At 32.8% G+C, this 23,639-nt stretch overlaps 1 protein-coding gene across 4 annotated transcripts; it reads left to right on the plus strand.

Annotated features, from left to right (window-relative positions):
* The first annotated feature begins 569 nt into the window (after positions 1-569).
* On the plus strand, positions 570-19,819 carry LOC125073143 (facilitated trehalose transporter Tret1-like). 4 transcript variants are annotated; one of them, XM_047683849.1, is made up of 7 exons: positions 570-689; positions 4,992-5,156; positions 7,083-7,165; positions 15,382-15,438; positions 16,918-17,078; positions 17,525-17,700; positions 18,655-19,818. In XM_047683849.1, coding segments are annotated over exons 1-7 (1,569 nt in total). In that variant the 5' UTR covers positions 570-688; the 3' UTR covers positions 19,581-19,818. The 4 variants fall into 4 exon arrangements, with proteins under 4 accessions (XP_047539805.1, XP_047539806.1, XP_047539807.1 ...); XM_047683850.1 differs by lacking the exon at positions 570-689 and adding an exon at positions 943-961; XM_047683848.1 differs by lacking the exon at positions 570-689 and adding an exon at positions 3,263-3,369.
* The last annotated feature ends 3,820 nt before the right edge of the window (positions 19,820-23,639 follow it).

A 23,639-nucleotide genomic window follows, 5' to 3' on the forward strand; every position in this document is an offset into this window, starting at 1 on the left:
AAATGTTGATACTCACAGACCGAAATTCTAGTACGACAGGAAATTTGGAAGATTAAATACCAGCATAGATATAAGATATATATTACAGTGCACACATGTGTGCGCAATCACAGGCTTATTCAATTTGTACCGACATGTTGTCACAGCACATCAAAGCCGCAAAGGAACCATTGAGCGAACATTGAACACTGGTTGGTTTGGGTTTTGAACTTGGAATAATAATGTATTTTGTTCATTGTTGTTACGTTTATATATTTAATTGTAAAATATATTTTTATATATCTTATTGAGTTGGGTTACTTAAACTTTTATTTTTATATAAAAATGGTTCAGGCGAGTGATATGAGCAAAGAGAGTCCAAGTGTAGAAAAAACGACGTGATATAATTCAACTACTAAAACTATTCTCAAAGAACAGACAAAGAACTGACCGTTTAAAGTACATGCGAATGAAATGGATAGTACGGATCTATTCTAGTTCTATTAATCAAAGTATCGTGTAAATTGCGACAAATGTATGAGCAGCCCTGTTATTTTGAAGACGCTGACTTCTTATCAAGATTACATTCATGGGACCAACAGTCAATCTCGTCGCGTTGAGATTCGCGCTTTATTTCATTTAATATAGAAAAGTTTTTAAAAGTTTCGATAACTTTGGGTTTATCGTCGCAGGGCGTCTGTTTTAAAAGAGTATGTGTTTTTTTTTTATTTGATCAAATCGTATTATGAAAACTTTTAGCAACAATGTTTACTTTGAAATTTGCGTTAACTACATTGCAGATGTAGTGTTATATCACTGAATCCGTTTCTTTATTTGAAAGTTACAATTTGCCTTTTCTGTTTTCATATAAATAATCATTGATTAAAATTTATTTAACAAAAATAAAATCATCTTCAACCGATATAGAAATAATACGTAAACTCATTTTCTTAACTTTAATTGAGTGTTTTCTTCATAAAAAGTGAGTATTTCATTAACATTGCTATACCAGTTACTTCGATCAAAAAGAGTAATTACTTAATTTTATACCAGATCGGATCGATGTAATCTACTTTCCGATACTTTAAATTTGATTCAATCTTGAAAAACGACAGTTCGAAAGTGCTTGGAACATCCTGCTTGATTAAAGTATATTTTGACTTGATTTGGATGAGTATAATTTTGGAAAATTATTAACCAAGCGAATATCTGATGAATTCAGTGACTTATACGTTGATATTTAATATATTGTCTTTTGCTGGTAATTGTTAATTCAAGAGATTTTCTCTCAACTTTTGGAAAGACATTGGATGATATAATGAATTATTTGAAAGTTATAATGGAAAATCTGTAATTATCTCACTGTCGTGGAAGTTCTCGTGGATTTTCCTTCCGACATTATTTTCGCAAACGATTCGGATCATTAATTATTCAGTGTTTTTTTTATTACATCAATCGGGGTTAGATTTGTCTTAAAACCAACGACGATATACGTGGTAAGATATACGTGAGACTTTGAACCAAGGATAGGCTAGGCGTTAAGTGATTAACCATTTTGAAACAGATTTCCTTCAGATTCATAATACACTGTTTTATAAGGGATAATAAGAAAATTTGTCGTTCGTAAGAGTATCCATAGTTTGCAGCGTATTGACAGTTTCAAAAAGTTTAATTACTCTAATAATGGTAATACTAATTATTAATGATAAGCCACCATCAAATGAGTTAGTTGCAGATTATCTTGGAAAAAAGTATGGCAAATATTTTTAAGGCCCTATAATAAATAGTTAATTTAATTGCAAACATACAATGCTATACATCCACAAAAACACATATTTTAAACTAATATCATGGAGTTTAGCAATTCGGTCTATTTTTTTGGGCCTCGGTAGTTTTGTCAATTGTGGTTTATTTTTTATCTCTTATTACTTCTATTCCATTTATAAATGAGTGTAGAAAACTGCTCGATACCTTTGCAGATTTATGGTTTTTATTTTTAGGCTGGTAGGGCTTTTTAAATTATACTATATTTATATATTTTAAAAAAAAATATTTATACATTAATTTTATTTTATTAAATAATTAAAATGAACTCCCGAACTCATGCTACGATGCTATGAATAATTCTTAAACTTGACTCATTAAGTTGTAAGTTAAGAGTTTATCTATATGTGTCGCTTCTGATTCGACATAAATCACTAAACTGGAACAATAAGATTAATTAGTCTAGACATGTAATTAATTACTATGACATAGTACTACATGTTTTCAAACAAGATATATTTAAAAATTCTTGACTGGACTTTGAGCATATAATTTTATAGTCTTATGAGTTCTAACGACCTCCGTGGTCGAGTAGTGTGTATACCGGTTCATGGATTTCATTTGTGCGCCACTCAGAGGTCCCGGGTTCGATTCCCGGCCGAGTCGACGTAGAAAAAGTTCATTAGTTTATTATGTTGTTTGGGTCTGGGTTTGTGGTACCGTCGTTACTTCTGATTTTCCCTAACACAAGTGCTTTAGCTACTTACATTGGGATCAGAGTAATGTATGTGATGTTGTCCAATATTTATATTTATTTATTTATTTATTATTTACATTAGTTTCGCACGCGGCTTAACCCACGTTTTACGGAGAGGGGAAAGGGTGGTATTTTGGGGCGGTTTCGTAAGCACCTCTAAGGTACTTTGTCCTTTTCTATAAAACTAACAACGTATACGCAAAATTTAATAAATATCGCGAGCAGTTACTCTTATCTACCGAGTATATTGTATTGGTGTATTTACTATTTTACTTAAAATCGCTTCAATGTTACCAACGTTACTCAAAAGAAATATGTCGTATGACAGCGTATTACGGCGAACAATATACATGCGCCGTTCCCTTCTTTTCTCTTGTCTCTGTCTCTTTATTTTGTATACGATTTTATTTCATAATATTTAAACTTAATTTAAATGGTATTTTTTTTTTTTTTAATATTATTTAATTATTTCCAAACATTGTTAATTTATTTTATAGTTTCTGTTAATTAATACACGATATTCAGCGAAAGCAACTTCATTCACGACAGCAGTCATTTTTATTTATTTTTATAAAATCTAACCAAGTAGTTGTGTAGGTTAGGGGTTGCCGGAAATGTTGCGGAAAATTGCCGCGAAAGAGATTATAAAAGGCACTTTCTAGAGCGCATTTGATGCGAGATAAGCGCGACCGTTCGTATCATGTGTGTCCGTTGCGTAACGTTCACAGGTCAACTACTAGCGTGTAAACAAAATTACGTGTCAACTATTTCTCCTTCATAATGACAATCACATTTAAGTTTACATTGAGTTGTTTGTTTCTAAAGTGAAACTTCGTTGGGATTCGTTGCGATGAGAGTCAAGTTTAAAGGTACAATTTTTTGTAACGTGTCTGCATATAAATATCAGTAATAACATTGATTTTTGTTACTTTTAACAATTTTAGATATTAAATTTCATATATGCGATAAATATTTTTGTCAATTACTAATTAATAAGATAGAATATGAAGATTTTGAGACAGTCTTACTACACCAAGTTCAATACATCCCAGTTATTCCATTTTATAATAAAAAAAACTCTTTTTTTTATTAGTCAAAATTTTAATACGCATTATAATATATTTGTAGACATGGTTTATTATATACGTATGTACACATAAAAAAAATATTATTTTTATTTATCGATTAAAAGAAAAATAAAGTACATTTGGAAAAACATATCTAGCAGTACAACAGAAGCAACGAAGGACTAGGAGTTCTTATTCATTGATTCAATACAGAACAATTCAATTATGTGTACGGCCTTGTAAATTTTAATGTGTCTTTATGGGTTTATTTCCGATTATAATCAAAACCGGTATTAATATTTTTTTGTAGTTTAGAATCAAAGCTAGCGCAATGGTTTACGGGCCGCCAGCGATGTAAAAAGTTGCAGGATTGACCGTGATCCCTTGGGATATTGACGTCCGAACTCGTAACACAAGTGATAAGCATAAAAGGAGGGGTAAATAGGAATATTAGTAATTCCTTAATTAATTTGGGGCATTGCTAGTTTTCTTTTTTTTTTTAAATAGAAACAATATAGATTGGACGGACAAATGCGCCACTTGATCGTAAGTAATCTCCAACGCCATTTCGACTACTCCTTACATCGTCAATGCGCCTTGGGAGCTAAAATGTTATGTCCCTGTTGGTATTTACAATGGCTTACTCAGTCTTCAAACCGGAACACAACAATACTAATGATTGTTGTTTGGAAGTAGAATGTCTGATAAGTGGGTGTTACCTACCCAGACGGACTAGTCAGCGCAATCCAGTAGAGATTACTTTACATTTAATTTACGTATAACATTTAAAAATGGTTGTAAGATTTTATTTGTACTCTTTCAACAAATTATTTAGGTATTTCATTTATTTGCTTTATTGCACAACATAATTAAATAGTTTAGAAGGTAGACTTAACTTTCGAAGTCAAAAAAATGTTTTTTCAAGCAAGCTCATAAAAGGTCTTTTGAACCGTCATGTTACAGTTTTAAATAAATGTCTACCGAGAAGAACCGGCAAGAAACTCAGTAGATAAATTATTTTTTATTATTTAACAAAGTACAATTAAATTTTACTACATTTACTATCAGTCAAGCTAAAGTTGTATATGAAAGTTATATTTCAATTTCAATTTGTGGAGGCATAAGAATTGACATAAATAACTTAGAAGTAGTAATAAGTCAAGGAAACTTAATAAATAAAACTCTTGCGAAGAATCAGAGAATGCTTCACGAGGATTCGGCGACTGTTTTTATTGTTATAGTTTTGTTAGTCACGGAATCAAAATAGTTTGCATGTACTTTTCAATGATTGATTAAATGCGATAGGAACGTTAGATAATATTAATTCATCTATATGTATGTATATATTGATTTGAAGATAAGTAATATTCATCTTTAAATTATTCTTTGTAATGAGATAATTAATCATCGTAAATTTGTTACAGTGGACGAGCAAAATGGATCCGTCGATCCAGAAGCTGGCGGGTCACACTCAGATATGCTGGACCACAAAAACGGTCACTCGAAGATATTAAAGCGGTTGGAGACTGTTCCAGATATCAAGAGAGATACGTCAGGAATTACTACCCAATACATTGCGACCGGCATAGGTAATTCAGAATTATACATATAACATATCGAAATATGAAGTCAAGATTGTCTAGTGGTTAAAATAGGCTGTAATTTGAAGTTTGCAGGTTCAATAATGAGTTTTCATTTGATTGAGTTGTGTTTCGTTCAAAATCAAAATATACTTTATTCAAATACGCTTTTACAAGCACTTTAGAATCTTCATTTTACAAACTATATTAAATGAAGCTACCATCGGTTAGGAACGTAGGTTCTACCGAGATGAACCGGCAAGAAACTCAGTAGTTACTCTATTTCAACATTTGAAATACAAAGTTGTGTTAGTTAAATACAATTATATGTGTTTATAACAGGACCTGCCTGGAATTCAAAAAGTATTAACTCCACACTTTTTTTCAAATATTCATTTCGTAATCTGCTTTAAAGGAAGACATCGTGAGGAAACCATTGGTGAAATGTCGGATGAAATTCTACCAAGTATATTATGCACGTGTAAACGCATTGATGCGTGTTGGAATAAATTCCTAGGCTTCTCCACAAGATGAGAGAGTTTAACCGGGCTATTGGAACACGCTTTTATTGAAATTATGAAACATAACTTTTAGTTATACCTTAATGAAATTAAGACGATTCCGTTCAAATATATTCATGGAAAATCGTAGAATTACTTTGACTATAACTTTTCAACATATAGAATTATGTTATGGGTTGTGTGTAACTAATAGATGTTGATACAGACAGGCTAACCTTCTTAGATAAAATAGGTCAAGAACTATCTATCATCAAAGCAATGGCGCCACTAACACTTGTGATAGAATTTCTACATCTTATCGAAGGTCATTTATTGAAGTCAAAATATAAAAATATGTTACGCAGTAGTGTACTTAATCTTTATGGTGCGGCCACACTATTTGGATTGGCCGTTTAAGGACGAATATGGCCAAATATGTGGCTCATCGCAGTACAAATGTGCGAACTCGAATACTTGTCGGGGCGCTGCCGGTAAATTGGCGCAAATCAAAGCGTTGTTCAAACACCATAATATGCGAATGTGTGGACAGAATCCTCGTCAGGAACACGAAATTTATATCGAGACAGTCTAACATGAAAAACCCTTTCGATAATGTTGCCGCAGTATTATAAAAATACATATTCATAAATGTTTGCCTTAGACTCAAGCGCGGTTACTGTTTATATATCAATAAGCACACAAAATAAAGTTGCAGTACTTTTATCTCCTGTTTGTGAACTCTTTTTTTTTCGGTATTAAATTTTGAAAATGATAGTAGAGCAAAGGTTAATCGAAAATATGTTTTTCTTACATTCTCAATAATGATTATATTTATATAACGACCGCTGGCCAAACACTAATTTTACAGCTCATAGAAGTGTCTAATTGACAGTTAGATATTTTAATAGAAATATAGAATCTGTCAATTACTTACTTTTATTTGTAGCAAGATCTGTATGTATCAACCTAGCAGTAGCCACTAAATTGAATACGACTTCTACTCTTACTAAAATATACTAAGCGCCTCGTAAACAATGCTACTATCCGTATCTTACAAACATATTGGACTATAATAATGATCTCTTTAAAATTTAAATTACACGATTGAGCTTATTTAAAACATTATTATACATATATCAATATATTAACGGACATTATATTTATGTAAAAAAAATGTAAATTTTTGGTTCATGTTTTCACGAATGTCACTAATAATTCCACAGCGCAATATTTCTTATGACCCAATTCTGGCGAGGTAATTTAACTTACTTATTTGCCACAACTGAGTACAAATAAAAGGACGTATCAACCATTGTATGATTTTAGCACTTGTAATATGATGCTTAATATTAACAACATTATGAGACACGTGATTTCTCCGGGTTGATCCATTTTTAATATATTCTTGTAATCTATAAAAATGTTTGGTTTTCAGTCAATCTTGGAGCGTTTGCAGCTGGTGTCTGCGTCGCTTGGTCATCATCCGCACTGCCACTGTTCACGTCTGGACAAGTTGAGGTGAGCTTGATATATTTGGATTTATTTTTTGTTTAAAAATGTTAATATTTTGGTTCCTAACAACTAAAATCCAAATGGGGCCAAAGTTAATGGTTTTTTTCGTCCAGAAATGCTCAGTAGCTCGAAGTTAGAAATTTGACATTGCATTTATTCGTAAATTACATAAATAAATTTGTCTGTGGTGATCTCTCTCTGTGGTTTTATTGGATTGCCGATCTATCAAAATATGAGAAAAAAGAAAAGAGCATTATCTTGTGTAAAATCTCGGGATAGAGGAGGCACCTGTGTTTGCTCAAGCCCTTGTGCATATTTGTGCTCTTATATAATGTCAATCCTTTTAAATCAAAGATTACCAGAAATGTGCACATTCGCAGCTGCTTGGGTTGATTGGAACTAATTTAAAATATAATATATATATATATATATTGGACACCATCACATACATTACTCTGATCCCCACGGTACCACAGCCAACCAGACCCAAGACAACATAGAAAATTAATGAACTTTTCCTACATCGACACGGTTGGGAATCGAACCCGAGACCTCGGAGTGGCGTACCCATGAAAATCGGTGTACATACTACTCGACCACGAAGATCGTCAAATTTTCAGTTGCGTTGCAAGATTTGATTTACAGACCAACAAGTGACAAGAAATAAAGTATTGTGGAGAACGTTACAATAATACATTGTAATAAGAATCGTAAACCGTATTTAAATTATTCTCAGTCGTACCAAAGGTTATGTATTTAAAATCCTTGTAAATTTTAATTTGCACGCAGTTTGAAACAATATTTCTTGGCAGGCTATAAATAATATTTTCATAACCCGTCCAATAAATAATACCCTGCGGGAGCCGTCTTGGATTTGGTAGATAGGCGTTTTTCTCTTTTAGCATTTTTGTCGTTTATAAGATAAAAAATAATTATTTTCTTATAATTTATTGTGAAGTGTAAACTGCATAATATTACATTTGAACCAAAGGCATTCAACAATACGGTATTACTGTTTGGGTAGTTGGTCGGTAGAGCATGTGATGACTTAGTCATACCTACCCAAACTGGCTTCCGCAAAGTCCTGCCACCAAGTATAATTACATTAGTAATATAGTTGATTGGTACTTATACGGCCTCACTTTTCATTCAGAAAACTCAACTTACTCACAGAAACTTTTTATTTATTGTAAAATGGACGTTTTAAAAACCGTCCGTATGTAGCGTACGTAAAGTAATGTCGGTATTCCCAAGACAAAGATTACTGACGAACTTAATGAATCTTAACTAAGGGATGTGTTTGAGGATCTTAGAGTTTGCTAAATTGAATTAAGAAGAAACTGTGTGATAGTTTGACATACTTTGGAGGAAAAATTGGGATAGGAGATTTGTATCAAGTGTTGTATCATTCCACCCTCGAAAACGATTGAACGAGTGCGACTTGATGGGGGTGAATTGTTTGTTGTTATTCGCAAACAAACTTTACCTATAAATGCTGATCAAGTAGATGTTGTTTGTTCTGTCGGATTAATGTTGCCAGAATTAGAGAAATCAGTGTTTATCTAAACACCCGATATCGATATAATTAGTAAGTCAACTGTCACAACTGGTTTTGAATGAGAAGTAATTACATTTTAATTTATTTCAATGACTTATTTTTATTTATTTTATAATTATAGATATTTATTTATTTATTCAAAAATTAATGTAGAATATTGATCTCTACAGCTTAGTGAATAGGCAAACGAGACAGTTTATAAGTGAACCAACCTTAGTATAACTAAATACCATCCGTAGAATAAATACATTGTCAAAATAAACCGTATTTAAAACCTTTTGTTTTAAAAATTATTTATTTTGTTGTGTTAAATATATTTTTATTTTGTTAAATATATTTATTTGGATTCGATAAATGATTGCGTCTCGATACTATAAATTTTATTATTTATAATATTTAACTTTCCACAACATTTAACACGTATTGCGTTCACTGGTGACAGAATGGCTCTTTACGCTGATATATAAATCTCATCGCTCGTTCATTTTTCGCCCAAAGAATCGGAATTACGATTCAACGATTCTCGCAGTAGGTATGTCATCCGCCATTCCACACGGTCGTGATACATGATCCTAAGATTTTTTACACTAACCAACTGTTGAAATGGTTTCACCATGTTTTTATTTCGCAAGAGAAACCCATTTCCGTGTTTCGCCCGCAAAGGGGTGTTGTGGGGAATTTCATTGAAGCCGAGTGCGACAGAGTATTCACTAAAATAATAGCTTGAAAACATCCCCGTGGATCTTATATATAATCTTTGTCAATATGTATGCTATATATTACGCATTTTTTTAAATCGGACTTTTAATATTCTGATATTTTATTTTTATTTTGTATAGATACTTTTTTTTTAATAAAGTGTTTTTTAACCATCAGTGTAATAAATGTGCTAAATTGACATTAAAAGAAAGATTTAATATTTGATGTTTGCAAATCAACGTATTTTATTCCGTATAGTCAATGACACGACGCGATCTGCCTCTACAATGTTCCTATGGCTCTTATAAAATCATCATATTAATAAAATGTTTTCAAGTGGTCTCAAGACTTTCTTTAATAAGACGACCAAGGTTTCGCATTGTATTCGTTGAAAAAACTTTATAATTTCCGTAGGTTTGTTATTTAAATACGGCTGAACAAACTTTGGGCATGTCTGAGTGCTTACATTAGAATGTAAGGATTTTATTTCTTGAAGCTAAGCCTTATAGCTATGGAAGTATTGTAATTATGAAATAAGTAAGTAGCAATCAATGAAAGACATTTTAAAAATGACTAATTTTTCACTTATTATTAATGTAGTGTACACAGATCTGTAATAACATAATTAGTATTATATTTATATTTTATATGAATATGTATTATCTGTGTATTTATGCATCTGTCATCTCGAGTGACACATATCGCGGAAAGCGCGGGAAAAGAAGATATATAAAAACTAGCTGTGCCCGCGACTTCGTGCGCGTTGTTTGAATTTAAGTTATTTGGATATTGTAGCGTGATTTTATTTTGATTCTATATATCATTCTAAAATAAAAGTACCTCCTAAGTTACTCCTTATTACATCCGCTATCTGCCAGTGAAAGTCCCGTCGAAATCGGTTCAGCCGTTCAAGAGATAAGCCAGAACAAACATACAGACAGACAAAAATTGTAAAAAAATGTTATTTTGGTATGTGTATACATACATATGCATTTAGTGAAAATGGGTTATTTTAATATTACGAACAGACACTCCAATTTTATTATATGTATAGATTGGCGCGCGGTGACGACGGTGTGTGTGCACATCGAGCTGATATTTAAATATAATATCTATTCTATGTAACTTGTAAATGGACCTTACATGTGAACATTTCAATCAGAAAAATCATCAATTCTGCTAGTGGACGTACTTGTCGGAGAAGTAGTCGGGTTTACAGCTTCCATCGCAGTGAAACGCAATCAATATAAATAATCTTTATTAGTTCTGTTAACAATTTATTGTCTTTTTTTAAAAATGTGTCATTGCAATATGGCGTTGCTATATCAATTCCCGTTTCTAACGCGTCCTTTTCGAATGAATCAAACGGATATTCACAACTACAACTTTTTATTATAAATTAATGCAATTACTGTAAATTCATTCTTAAAATATAGTTTAATATTAAAGATGAATATCTATTTGGTTCTTATTATTAAATATAGCTCTTAATTAATTACAATTGAATTACTTAAAAATAATATAATATTTTTATTACATAGTCCGTTATGACACATTACAGGTGGCGCTACAAGACGGATCCAAATTAAGTTTTACTTATTGAATAATAGTGTTTTACAAATTTACATAATAAAATATAAACATTAAAATGATAATTGACAATATACTTATAATTATTATTTTATATTATTAATATTTTAAACCATTGCCGATAAATGGCGACTTGCGCCCATACGGCCATACTGACTCCAGCGCGTCCCCTGCGCTGTTACATGTTATAATTTCATACAAGGCATCGACCATGCTGGGATCTAGCCAACACACGAGGCATCACCCATGCTGGGATCTAGCCAACACACAAGGCATCACCCATGCTGGGATCTAGCCAACACATAAGGCATCACCCATCCTGGGATCTAGCCAACACATAAGGCATCACCCATCCTGGGATCTAGCCAAAACATAAGGCATCACCCATCCTGGGATCTAGCCAACACATAAGGCATCACCCATCCAGGGATCTAGCCAACAAGACCAGGTTTAAGGATACGCATGGTGGCCAACCAGCGTTTTAGGAAGGGATATAGGATAGGATAGGTTAGGAAAAATAAATTTACACATACACGCACATATTAATTATATCATTAAATAAATCATATCAACAAAAAAAATATATATGTTAATTAAAACATAAAATAAATCATATCAACAGAATGTATCATACAGTATCAACATTGACCGGAGCGGAAATAGAAGCACCGTCACGTTAATCAGTCTCATTTGATTCCTCCGCCCATACGGTAAATTCGTCCGAGTTGACAGAATCATTAAAAGGGTCTGATTGAGCTGTAGGGGCAGGCCGTAAGGCATTATGACTTACAATTTTTTCTGAACACCCACGAAGGTTAACATGTTTAAGTCTGTATCGATCATTTGCCAATATATCTAAAATTTTCATCGGGCCTTCAAATTTAGGGCCTAATTTAGTGGTGTGTCGTTCATGGCGCTGCATCAAGACGAAATCACCGACTTTACCTCTACCAAAGCGCATTTTATCATTAAGGGACCGCTCGTCCATCCGTTTTTAAGCATTTGATCTAATGTCCTCTAAGTTGTCTGTCAGTATGTCATCGTCAATTTGTAGCATTTTGATGGCAGGTGGGAAACATCTTTTACCTAATAATTATTCCATTGGATTTATTCCTGTACTTTTTATACTGTACAGTTAATAGCTAGTTGTAATTTTTGTAAAGCGGTGTGCCATGGCCTATTAGTCTCTAACGGACATATTATCTTTTAAGACTTTCATTAATCGTTCAACTCGCCCGTTGGCCCTACTAGCTCCCTTACCTATTACATAGTATTGAATCTCATATTGTTAGCAAAAATTTTTAAGCTCTGTAGATGTCATGCTTTTATCCTGATCGGCAATTAATAATAAATAAAAAAATTAAGTAATAAATTTTGAAAACATTTGATAGCAGTTTCGCTTGTACGATCATTGGTATAAAGCATATGGACATACTTAGTGAAACCATCAATAAATACAAAAGCATATTCAGGTTCGTTGCATTTCCCGTTCATTCATCCGGTTATATCAGCATGAACTGTATGGAAGGGCACAGCTATTTTATCAATTGGATGAAAAGTAACCTGTCTAGCGCCCGATATCTCCTTTCTTACTCTACACATAATACAGTTTTCTACAAACTTTCTAACTAATCTAGTCATATTAGGGAACAAATACTGCTCTCGCAATTTTTCAAGGATATTTTCTCAACTAAAGTGTTGAAGATTATCATGATAATGGGATATAAGATTTTCACCAGTAATTACGTGGAACTATAATTCATTTATGTGTTTTATTATTTATCTGTACTTTACGTCTCAGTAATTTATCCTGAAGTATAACGTGAGTATCTGCTCTATTTTTGGGAATCGAATCACTATTCAATTGTTCTACAATATTAGCTAGGGTTGAATCGCGTTTTTGTTCGAGGTGTTACGTTCGTCACTTTGACGCCGGAAACAATTTTTCTCTGAATGTCCCGTACGATGACAATAACTACACTCAATAATCTTAGCATTACTATAACTACCACTGGTACCGGGATTGTTATTTGATTGCAATAAAAGAGAGTTATGCTTAGAGAGATTTTTATCTCTACAATCTCCTGACAAATGACCAGGCTTATTGCAATTGAAACATATAATTTGATCCTTTGAAGGTCCTGTAACACGTACTTTTTTAGAATCGTTATATTTACTCTCTCTATTTTCAATTTTACGTTTCCGAAATGTTTTTAAAATCGATACTAATTTGGGGAGCGATTCGGGTGTATTTCTCAACAACTCCGACCGAATAAACTCAGGATAAATACCTGTGATCAGTGCATCTACCACCTCGGCCGCGGAAGCTTCTGGTCTAACTCTCTTGAAAAGCGTCCAGGCCGTCGTAGCATATTCAGCGTAGCTGCTCGCCTGGTCCGAAGTGTAGATGCGCCATTTTTGCACATCATCTGCGTACCGGAACTCTTCACCAAACGTATGGATCAGCTCCTGCTTCACTTGCTCCCACGTCGTTGAGTGCAACGACCAGGTGTCGGCCCATATCTTGGCTCGTCCTCTCAATTGCAGAATGGCCTTCATTCGAGCTTCGTGTGGCGAAATATTCAATTTTATAATGGTTTGATCAACATTAGCGCACCAGTCCCTGATGTCATGTGATCTCTCATCAGGGTTGAACGGCGGAAGATAAAAGTCATGGTGTCGCCGCATAGTTACGATCTCCTCAGTTAATGTTGCTCTTGCAGCGCTTGTCGCAGCTGTCCTCGTAATAGATGTTAGAAGACCCATAACTTATTCCATAGTGAATATTGACTCATCCGGAGGTCTTGAAAAGTCTCGGGGCTGTGATCCCACCGCTGCTGTCGGAGAAGTAGTCGGGTTTACAGCTTCCATCGCAGTGAAACGCAATCAATATAAATAATCTTTATTAGTTCTGTTAACAATTTATTGTCTTTTTTTAAAAATGTGTCATTGCAATATGGCGTTGCTATATCAATTCCCGTTTCTAACGCGTCCTTTTCGAATGAATCAAACGGATATTCACAACTACAACTTTTTATTATAAATTAATGCAATTACTGTAAATTCATTCTTAAAATATAGTTTAATATTAAAGATGAATATCTATTTGGTTCTTATTATTAAATATAGCTCTTAATTAATTACAATTGAATTACTTAAAAATAATATAATATTTTTATTACATAGTCCGTTATGACACATTACAGGTGGCGCTACAAGACGGATCCAAATTAAGTTTTACTTATTGAATAATAGTGTTTTACAAATTTACATAATAAAATATAAACATTAAAATGATAATTGACAATATACTTATAATTATTATTTTATATTATTAATATTTTAAACCATTGCCGATAAATGGCGACTTGCGCCCATATACTCGTCCCAGCTCCAAAAGGTCGCAACCATTCCGATCGCTCGCGTTTCAATATTATGATACATAAAACGTAAATAATAAAATAACATTGCAGACTAAACTAAAGAGGTTGCGAAAACGTGCAACCTCACACTCGGCAGAAACAAAAAAGCTTAAAACAAGGTTTTACTAGATTGTATTGTCACCGGCACTAAAAATGTTGCAACATTTTATTTTAAGCGAAAACTTATGAAACATAAAAAGTGTACTCTTTACGTTGTATAAGGCAGAATAAAGTGCACGATAGATACACTAATACGTCTTGTTATCCTCGGTTTTGCTTGTTACCTTAAAAATAAAGTACAAATTGGTATTATTAACCTATGAATATTAAAATTCTAGAAAGTTCGTTCAAACGTCAAAGATTCTTGGAGTTAATGCACTCTGAATTTCGTTAAAATTGTCTTAAAATTTGAAATGAGAATTTTATTATTTGCAATCAAACAGAGTATCTTTTTTATATATTGCTGTTTTATGGTTCCGTACATCCGGAACCATACATATCAATGTTTACATTAGCATCCTGTAAATTTCCCACTGCTGGGCTAAGGCCTCCTCTCCCTTTGAGGAGAAGGTTTTGAGCATATTCCACCGCGCTGCTCTAATGCGGATTGGTGGAATACACATGTTCCTTCACCGCCGAGCACGAGATGAATTATAAACACAAATTAAGCATATGAAAATTCAGTGGTTCCTGCCTGGGTTTGAACCCGAAATCATCGGTTAAGATGCACGTGTTCTAATCACTAGGCTATATCAATGTTTCCATGTAGTTAATTTGTGTTAGAACTTATATATATTATACTGCCGCTCATTGATTTATAACTAGTTACAACTAGTTTATGAAGCTGTAGATTCAGACTTTATCATAAAATAATGATAGTTTATCAAACACAAAAATATTCACTTCCGATAATAATGTACAATTCGTTATTTAAAATGTACTGTTTTTTATAGTTTCCGTCGGCGAGATCTGAGGGCTTTTCAACCAATGGCACACATCCAAAACTCGTGGTAAGTGTCCGTCGTGATGAATTGTTCATTTTTTGGCGCACGTTTTTGTTGATTTATATTAATCGTATTTGAATCTGTATATTTATGCGACGTCCTTAATGATTTATTTATCAACGCATACATTAAAAATGTTTAGATCTACAAAGTCAGGGGAAATGAAAAATATACTGAATACCATAGAAATTTATAAAGAGTTAATCTAAAGAAAAAAGAACCTTTTAAACCTTAAAATAAATGAAATCGTCTGCCTCCGATGAATGGATAATTTAATTGAACTCTTATTTTATATAAATAAATAAATTGTTGTATTAATCTATGTATATCGTGTGTTTTTAAGAGCCGCGTATGGCCCAGTGGTGACAAGACGTGGATGGTGATTTTGAGTTCAAATTCTGGCCGAGTACCTCGCAGTTTTCATCTGCTTAATTTGTTCCGCTTCCGCATACAGAACATAAACGTTCAATTCTAAACGCCAATACAAAAATGTTACTTTAGCTTAATATATTGACAGTCTTATAAATGTCTAGCTTCTTAGACAGTAGAACCCTTGGTCCTGGTATTAAATTTCGTGACTAAGGAAAATACACTGGGTTTTTCCCCGGGGAAAAAACTCAATGTCAGCTAGAGTATAATGTTTGGCAGTGACTACAGAGCAGAAGTCACGTGAATCGGTTGGTTCTGTTCCTGATCTCTTTACGGCAGTGACGGATTTGCCGTTCCATTGGAATTTTAGCATGAAAGGGAAAAATATTGGTATGATGAATCTCAGTATAAAACGACGCAGTTTATCATATACTATTTTAATTGAACTTAAGAAAGTTAGAAAGTTTATTTAACAAACGATGTCTCAAGCATATTCAATTCATCGTGCAATTTTAGCTTTATAAATAAATTCACTTAATTTATACTACAATATCAGATTTCTTGTAAATAACTCGAGAGCGTCTATGTACCTTTGTAAAGTTCATCGCCCAGTCAAATCGAAATGATCTTCGTAAATAAATATTAATTAAATCGAAGTAAATAAATTGAGAAAATCAAAGTAAATCAGAATTTAAATTTAATTTAAAAAAACACGACTAATACTAAATGAAGTGTGTTATAGATATTTCATTGTCTACTGAAAACAAATATGCATTTTAAGGCTTTTTAGTTCAATTATGTTAATACTTAAATTAAATATTTATTTATTTATTGATGTATTTAAATTGTATCTCTCTGAAATTGGTCTGCAAGCAATGCTAAACACGATGAGTCTGCCCGTCGTAAGATCCAACTATTTTAATTTTTTAGTCCTACAGTTTTTGCTGTACAATGTAGTATTCATTATTAATATTAGTTTATATACAATGCACATACATAATACAATAATATCATTTCGCAATAAAATATAAAGATTAAGAAAATGCACTATTCTTAAGATCTATCGCCAGACCGATTTGGAAATACTGGAATGATATCAGGTGTTGTTTCTTTTAGCTTACAGAATCAGAAGCTTCTTGGGTTGCGTCTCTTCTGTGTCTTGGTGCGTTTTGGGGCGCTGTACCTGCAGGGCTCATCTCTGAACATTTCGGCAGGAAGAAGACGTTGCTGTATCTCGCTCTTCCGTTAGTTGTGTCATGGATCCTGGTTGCTTCTAGGTAGGACATCTATGGTATGGTTTACTATCGAAAGAGTCTCAATAATAGTCCGATGTCTGGATGTTGGAAGTTTTTACACTCCCGTGCCTCGAAAAGTGCGTAAAGGTGAACTATTTCGGATCGTGTCGAATTTGCATCACACCCGATAATGACAGTGAAGAAATAGACAGTAAACCTGTGTTTGGGCACACACTTGCTCACTATAATGTCCTGCGTAGTTGGCTGGTCTCGCTTGACATTAGAGTTGAAGATAGATTATATAGATCTAATAATATTGTAGATACAATATTTTTTTCAAGCTACTTATAAAAAGTAACGTAAACTTCAATCACGTCAACAAAATCAGTTAAAAATTTATGGGAATAAAATTGTTCCTAAACCTAATTTACAAAATAAAGTATCATTTCATGAATATTTTTATGAAAAGGTTTAATTTGCATCCACAGTCCAAATGTCTATGGCATTTACGTCGGACGCTTTGTGGGTGGGATGGCAGTCGGTGCCTTCAGCGTCGGAATCCCTCCTTACATTGAAGACATCGCCGAGAAGCATATTCTACCAGCTCTAGTTAATTACTACCACGTCCACTTCGCCTGTGGTGTTCTTTTTGGATACATTATTGGTAAGTCGGCATATCGTGTCTAATGACACTCATTTAAAACATACTAGTGGTCGTGAGGTATTAAGTATAAAACAGTAACCTACGCTCATCTCTCGATTTCAAGCTTACTTAAATAATTTCATCGTGACAGAGCAACGGGCAGACAGATAGACAAAGTTACTTTCGCATTTATAATATTAATACAGATAATATATAAATAGAAATAAAATAATTACCTCAAGCGAGATGACAAGAATGCCAGTAGATGCATAAATGCTAGCAGCATGTCTTTCTTGAGTAGTTTTCATTCTCCTTGTAAATGAAAATGTCCTCCCGATACCAGCGGAGACATTTTTTTGTAATAATCATTAGTAAGGCTGACAGTGATCTTGAAACTGCTAATTTAAATGATTGACTGATTATCGCTTGTATGAAGCATGAACACAGAATTAAAACAGAGATAAACTTTCCAATTATGTAGGTTTCCAGATTATTAAAATATTTGCAACTAATTATAAGCGAAGCGTAATTATTTATTACTTTTTTGTATATAACAGTCGATTTGTTAGCGCTACACAAGAATTTTATTACATATTCTAAGTTAATATTATGATTTTACGTGAATTTTTTCGGGCCCGGCAAAGTCGTTCGTGCGAATATTAGGAGCTGATGTGGTGGCCTTTTTAGTATTCTTGAACCTGCCCTGTAACGCTCTTGTAATAATTTATATTTATTTTATAGCCACTTCAACCCTCATAACAATTTTTCGCACGTCTCTCGTTCTTATGCCTATACAAGATTGCGCGATACACGCTTTGAGGTAAAAACTAGTTACTATAGAATATGTATAGGCCTGAATTAGTTGCGTTAGCCGTTTATTAAATTAGCCGTTAATGCATTTCAGCGTCAAAGTCAAGTATAATCATCTCTGTTTTTTTGGATTCATTTTAAATATTTGTATTCGTTTCTTTTCAGGTATGGTTCAAAGTACGTCTTGGTTATCAGTACTCTGTGCAAGTATACCAGTTGCCTTTTTCATAGCGTTTATCTTTCTGCCCGAATCACCTACCTATCTTATGTCACAAGGAAAACAGAGCGAAGCGAAAGCAGCTTTTAAATATTTTCGGGGAATAGACAATGACGTCGATGCTGAAATAAAAGTGTTGAAAGAACAAATTAGAAGTTACGCCAAGAATAGAGTAACATTTAAAGAGCTGTTTAGCTCGAAAGCGACATTGAAGGCTCTGTTCGTATCTTTTGGATTAATGATTTTCCAACAAATGAGTGGCATATATCCAGTTCTATTCTACGCAGAGAACATTTTTAAGACGTTCGCCATTTCTTTGAATCCACCCGGAGCTGCTATTATTATGGGTTTCTGTTTGGTGTCTTCGACATACTTCTCGACGATGTTCTTGAAAAAAGTGAGACGACGCGTTTTACTTTTGATATCCTTTGCAGCTATGGCAGTTAGTCTGGGAAGCTTGGCAATTTATTATCATCTGAAAGCATCAAATTTATCCGAAAGCAATACTTGGGTACCGCTTTTTACTCTTTGCATATTTGTTTCCGTTTACGCCGCCGGTGTAGGACCGATACCTTGGCTGATGCTTAGAGAAATCTTTCCACCAAACGTAAGAAGACGTGCAACTGCAATCACGGCTGGATTTCATTGGTTTTTGGCTTTTGGTGTGACGAAGTTATACCAGAATTTAGTGGATATGGTTAGGCCTGGTTGGACGTTATGTCACTTTGCTGTGACTTGCGTCATAGGAATTATGTTCGTATATTTCTTCGTCCCTGAAACAATGGGGAGATCATTGGAAGAGATACAAAACGAATTTAACGGAATACATAAGAGAAGAAAACATACGCATGTTATTGAAGTAGAAACAGCATAAGAGTCTTAGTTTGAGTTAATAATTATGTGACTATACTTTATTTATTCAAATATAGTATCAGTATTTAAAAGAAAATGATATAAATTCGAACTTTTTGCAAATCATAATTTACATTTAAAATGTATTTTTTTTCTATTCGGTTGCATTTTATTTTTAAACTGATCGACATATTTTTTTATTATTTAATTTAGGGGTTGCAGTGAATTTAAATAGAAGTGTGCATGTATTTATTTATAAAATTAATTTTAATTAAAATAATTTAATATTTTGATTTGTATTATTTGAATAACATTTAGTTTATGACAGGGCGTCAAACTGAAACTTTGCGAGACACCTAAAACTAAGTTATGAAGTTAGGACTAATCCGAAGATTACACTAAGAGCGTAACAATCAGCAGCTATAAGAAATTATTATTCTGTTCACGGTCTTGTTTATGTAATTATATTGATTTACTTGTACGTAAAAAGTCTTAGTAGTGTGTGTAGACATTCATTAATTCATTCATTAATAAGAACACTAATCTTACCTGAATCAAAAAATAAAAACAGACATTCATATCTATCGCACACAGCATTCACAGTAATACTTAATTACATAACATCGCACTAAGGAATTAGTATAGTACTTGACGAAAATACAAAATTGCCAAGGTTTAATTGAACATAATTTTAAATAAAAATAATAGTAATTCGAATTTATTAAATCATTATGTATTTAAATCACAGTTTTAGAAAAGTAATATTCTAATAGCGTAAGTTTAAATTTGTTGAACTAATCATGAAAAGTATTTAATTATGGTAAGGCCTTAGAGACAATATATTATTACTAACAGTATTTAAAACGGGATATTTACCATGTTTTTTATTTTTATTTGTTGGAGCTCGATATTTCGACATTATCGAGAAAACAGGGTAAATATCCCGTTTTAAATACTGTTAGTAATAAAAATAACCATGTTAATTTAAAATATATTATTATTTTGCGAGAACATATGGACGACAGAACATTGAGAATCAAGGTAAGGTATGATTGGCAGTATAATTTATTAATCTCTTTATATTAACTTACCGAATTTTTTTGATTTGTTAGGAAAAAATGTTGAAATTTTTATTTTATCAACGCTAAAATTTGAGTACATTTATTTGCCTACCAATTTCGCTTCATTAGTATGCTTTTAAATATGCGTTTGTCATAAAATTTTAATTTGAAAGTACTTTGATTTAACTAAAGTTTTAAATAAAGAATCGTTCAAGCAAGTTTCGTTCAACAAGTTCGCACCGAACCAGGTCGAGTCGACGGCGTCTTATAAAAAACTAAAACTTTAAGAAAATACGTGAGCTTCATAGAAAATTACCGACATTTGGCATGAAAATATGATTCCTTAAGAAATCTCTCACAATCTTTTTTAGGAAAACGGTCGTTATAGAGGTAAAAATTGTCGAGTTACCTCAGGACCGGGGTAATCAGGACGATAACATTCAAGCGGGTGTTTGTGCCGTGAGAAGAATTTTTCTAAACTTATTTGGTATTTGGTATTCTGCGGACGTTCCGCCCTTCGTTATTTGATCGGTTACCTTGGGTGAGGTAAAGATGTAGGTTATCACAGTGAAAGGAAACAATAAAATACTGTAAAGTTACTAATTATGTTTTTATCAATAGAAATGAGGTTATACTTATTAGGGACGAGTTCCTTTGTGAAACGGTTTCATTTTATAAAGATTTGAGATACATAAAAGATATCTTAGTATTTTGTAGTCCATTTATAAAAGTGAACCATGCTTTTAGAATATTTACCATTGAACAAAATAAAGAACACACACACACACACTAAATATTTGAAATATGTTGGAAGATTAGATGCGATTAATTTGTAAATGAAACGTTTTTATATTTTTAATAACAGCTGATATAAATATAAAAAAATTTCGGGGCATACTCTTTTCTTTAATATAGAAGCATTACACTTACTTATTGGTAGTCAAATTAAACACTACCACCGGTTCGGAAAAGGAATGATCTGACCTAAGAAGAACCGTCGAAAGAAACTCAGAATATCAATCACTATTCGTTTCAAAATATACATTCAATGACATAAAATTTTTCCGTTGTTTAATTTTCCGTGTGTTCGTTTAGGTAGGTGACTCAATTGATTATTTTTTCCGTTTTATGATCCAAAACCAATATTATAACATGCATCATAATTGTTATACACCCTGTGTCCGTTATTACACTGGCTCATAGTTAGCGCCTAGCGACGCATTGTTAGTATATGGAATGTTTAATATTCCTTACCTCTCTAATGTCTATGAGTGATCACGATCACTTGCCACCAGGTGACACTTTTAAGTGTCTGCTTTCAGAGATTAACAAACAATGAGACTAGATTAGTTGGACTTGCTGTTAAGTATTAAAAATTGTCTATGGCCTTCTACTTCCATTATCACCATACAAGGTCCGTCGTGCCCGTCTTTATAATATACTGAAGCTATATGAGTACGAAGTTTAGCTAAATTTTGATGTTTGCATAATTTTTGAAATTGTAATTGTAAGATATTTCGCACGAAAGTATATAAAACGAGATGTAGATACTAGCAACTATTTTGATTCAGGTCTAAGAAAATCAGCGTTGAATCTAAAATTTCGTTAGATCGCTGCACGCATACAAATGGTACCCAAAGTTTGCGTTCGGATGTGATTGGAACGAAACTCGCTTAGCATCGAGATGAGACTTGAGAGGTTGCTGTCAGTTGACAATAACTGGCAGGTGATTTTATCGGTTTGTGTTTACTTTTATATAAAATAAAGTGGTAGATTTTATATTAGTAAAATACCTTATACAATATTTATTATCTTTTTAAAATAGAATCTGTAATTTTCTCATTGTTTGAAATCCCGCCTGTACGGAAAAAATTGATATATAATTTTAACTTACACGTTAATATTATTGCTAATGCAAAATGGTAAGGGGCCTCTTTAAAGTTTCGATGATGTTCAAAACATAATAACTGTAAGCTATAATGGGATTGTTCTGAATGAAATAATACCCGAGGGCACATTCATGATACTTACGGATTAAAATTTATATTTACTTCTTTGGTTTATTGGTCTAATATTAAAAAAATCAGGCTCATGTCAAATAAAACCATTGATAAATAAGGCATATTACTTAGTTCTTGTTGGTGTCTAGGCAGGATTTACATTAATGTTATTGTACTTTATTTGTATTCTGTAATTAAAATGGTGGAAAAGACTCGGTTTTTCTCAATAGAGTCTACTTTCCGAACCGGTGATGACTTTACATTTTCCTCAAAATTGTAACATGACGAACCATCAGTGCTGTTATGAGCCCACTTGATTAAGAATATTTTGATTTATGAGGTTGCTATTCGGTATTTGTAATAAATTATCATATTATCACTAAATTGGATACCTTGTTATCAGCACTATTAATTCAAACAAGCAAATAATAACGAGGGATGTCGCGAGACAGCCGACTGGTACGATGTATTTTATACAGCGTAAGCAATTCGCTGTATAAAATAACATAAACGATGATATCAATTATCTACGTTTGTGAATACTTGAATAACAAGAAATTAAATCGCCGAGTGAATTAAAACAATAACAAAAATTAAGTTTTTTTTTATAGAACTCTTAATAATAGAAGAGAAAGATAGAGAAATTGAGGGTAAGGTCGCCTGACGTAACGATTTTGGCTTACGTGACGATTCCTGTAAGTTAAATCACTTTGAAACTTGAAGTTGAAGAACTATTTTGAAACAGCGCCATTGAAAAATGTTTTATGAATATTCAGTGTTGTGTTGGATTAAGCCGTTCTAACTGCAACGCTAAATCTGAATGTGGCTAATAAACAGTAACTTTAAAACAAATATTGCCATTGAACAGATAGAATAGTATAAACTGTTCATCGATCCTAATTTAGGCATAGTTTAGAATTTATATGTCCAAAACATTCCAAACGAATTTGTAACGTAATAAAATACAATAGAGTTGAATTTTATATTTCTATGTTAAATTTAATGATAGCCAATTTTGGT

Source organism: Vanessa atalanta, chromosome 23 (assembly GCF_905147765.1).
Source record: "Vanessa atalanta chromosome 23, ilVanAtal1.2, whole genome shotgun sequence".
Lineage (NCBI taxonomy): Eukaryota > Metazoa > Arthropoda > Insecta > Lepidoptera > Nymphalidae > Vanessa > Vanessa atalanta.

Coding starts and splice junctions, on each gene's coding strand:
- LOC125073143 (XM_047683848.1), top strand. Junction 17,079..17,524: donor TGGATCCTGGTTGCTTCTAG/GTAGGACATCTA, acceptor TTGCATCCACAG/TCCAAATGTCTATGGCATTT. Junction 17,701..18,654: donor TCTTTTTGGATACATTATTG/GTAAGTCGGCAT, acceptor GTTTCTTTTCAG/GTATGGTTCAAAGTACGTCT.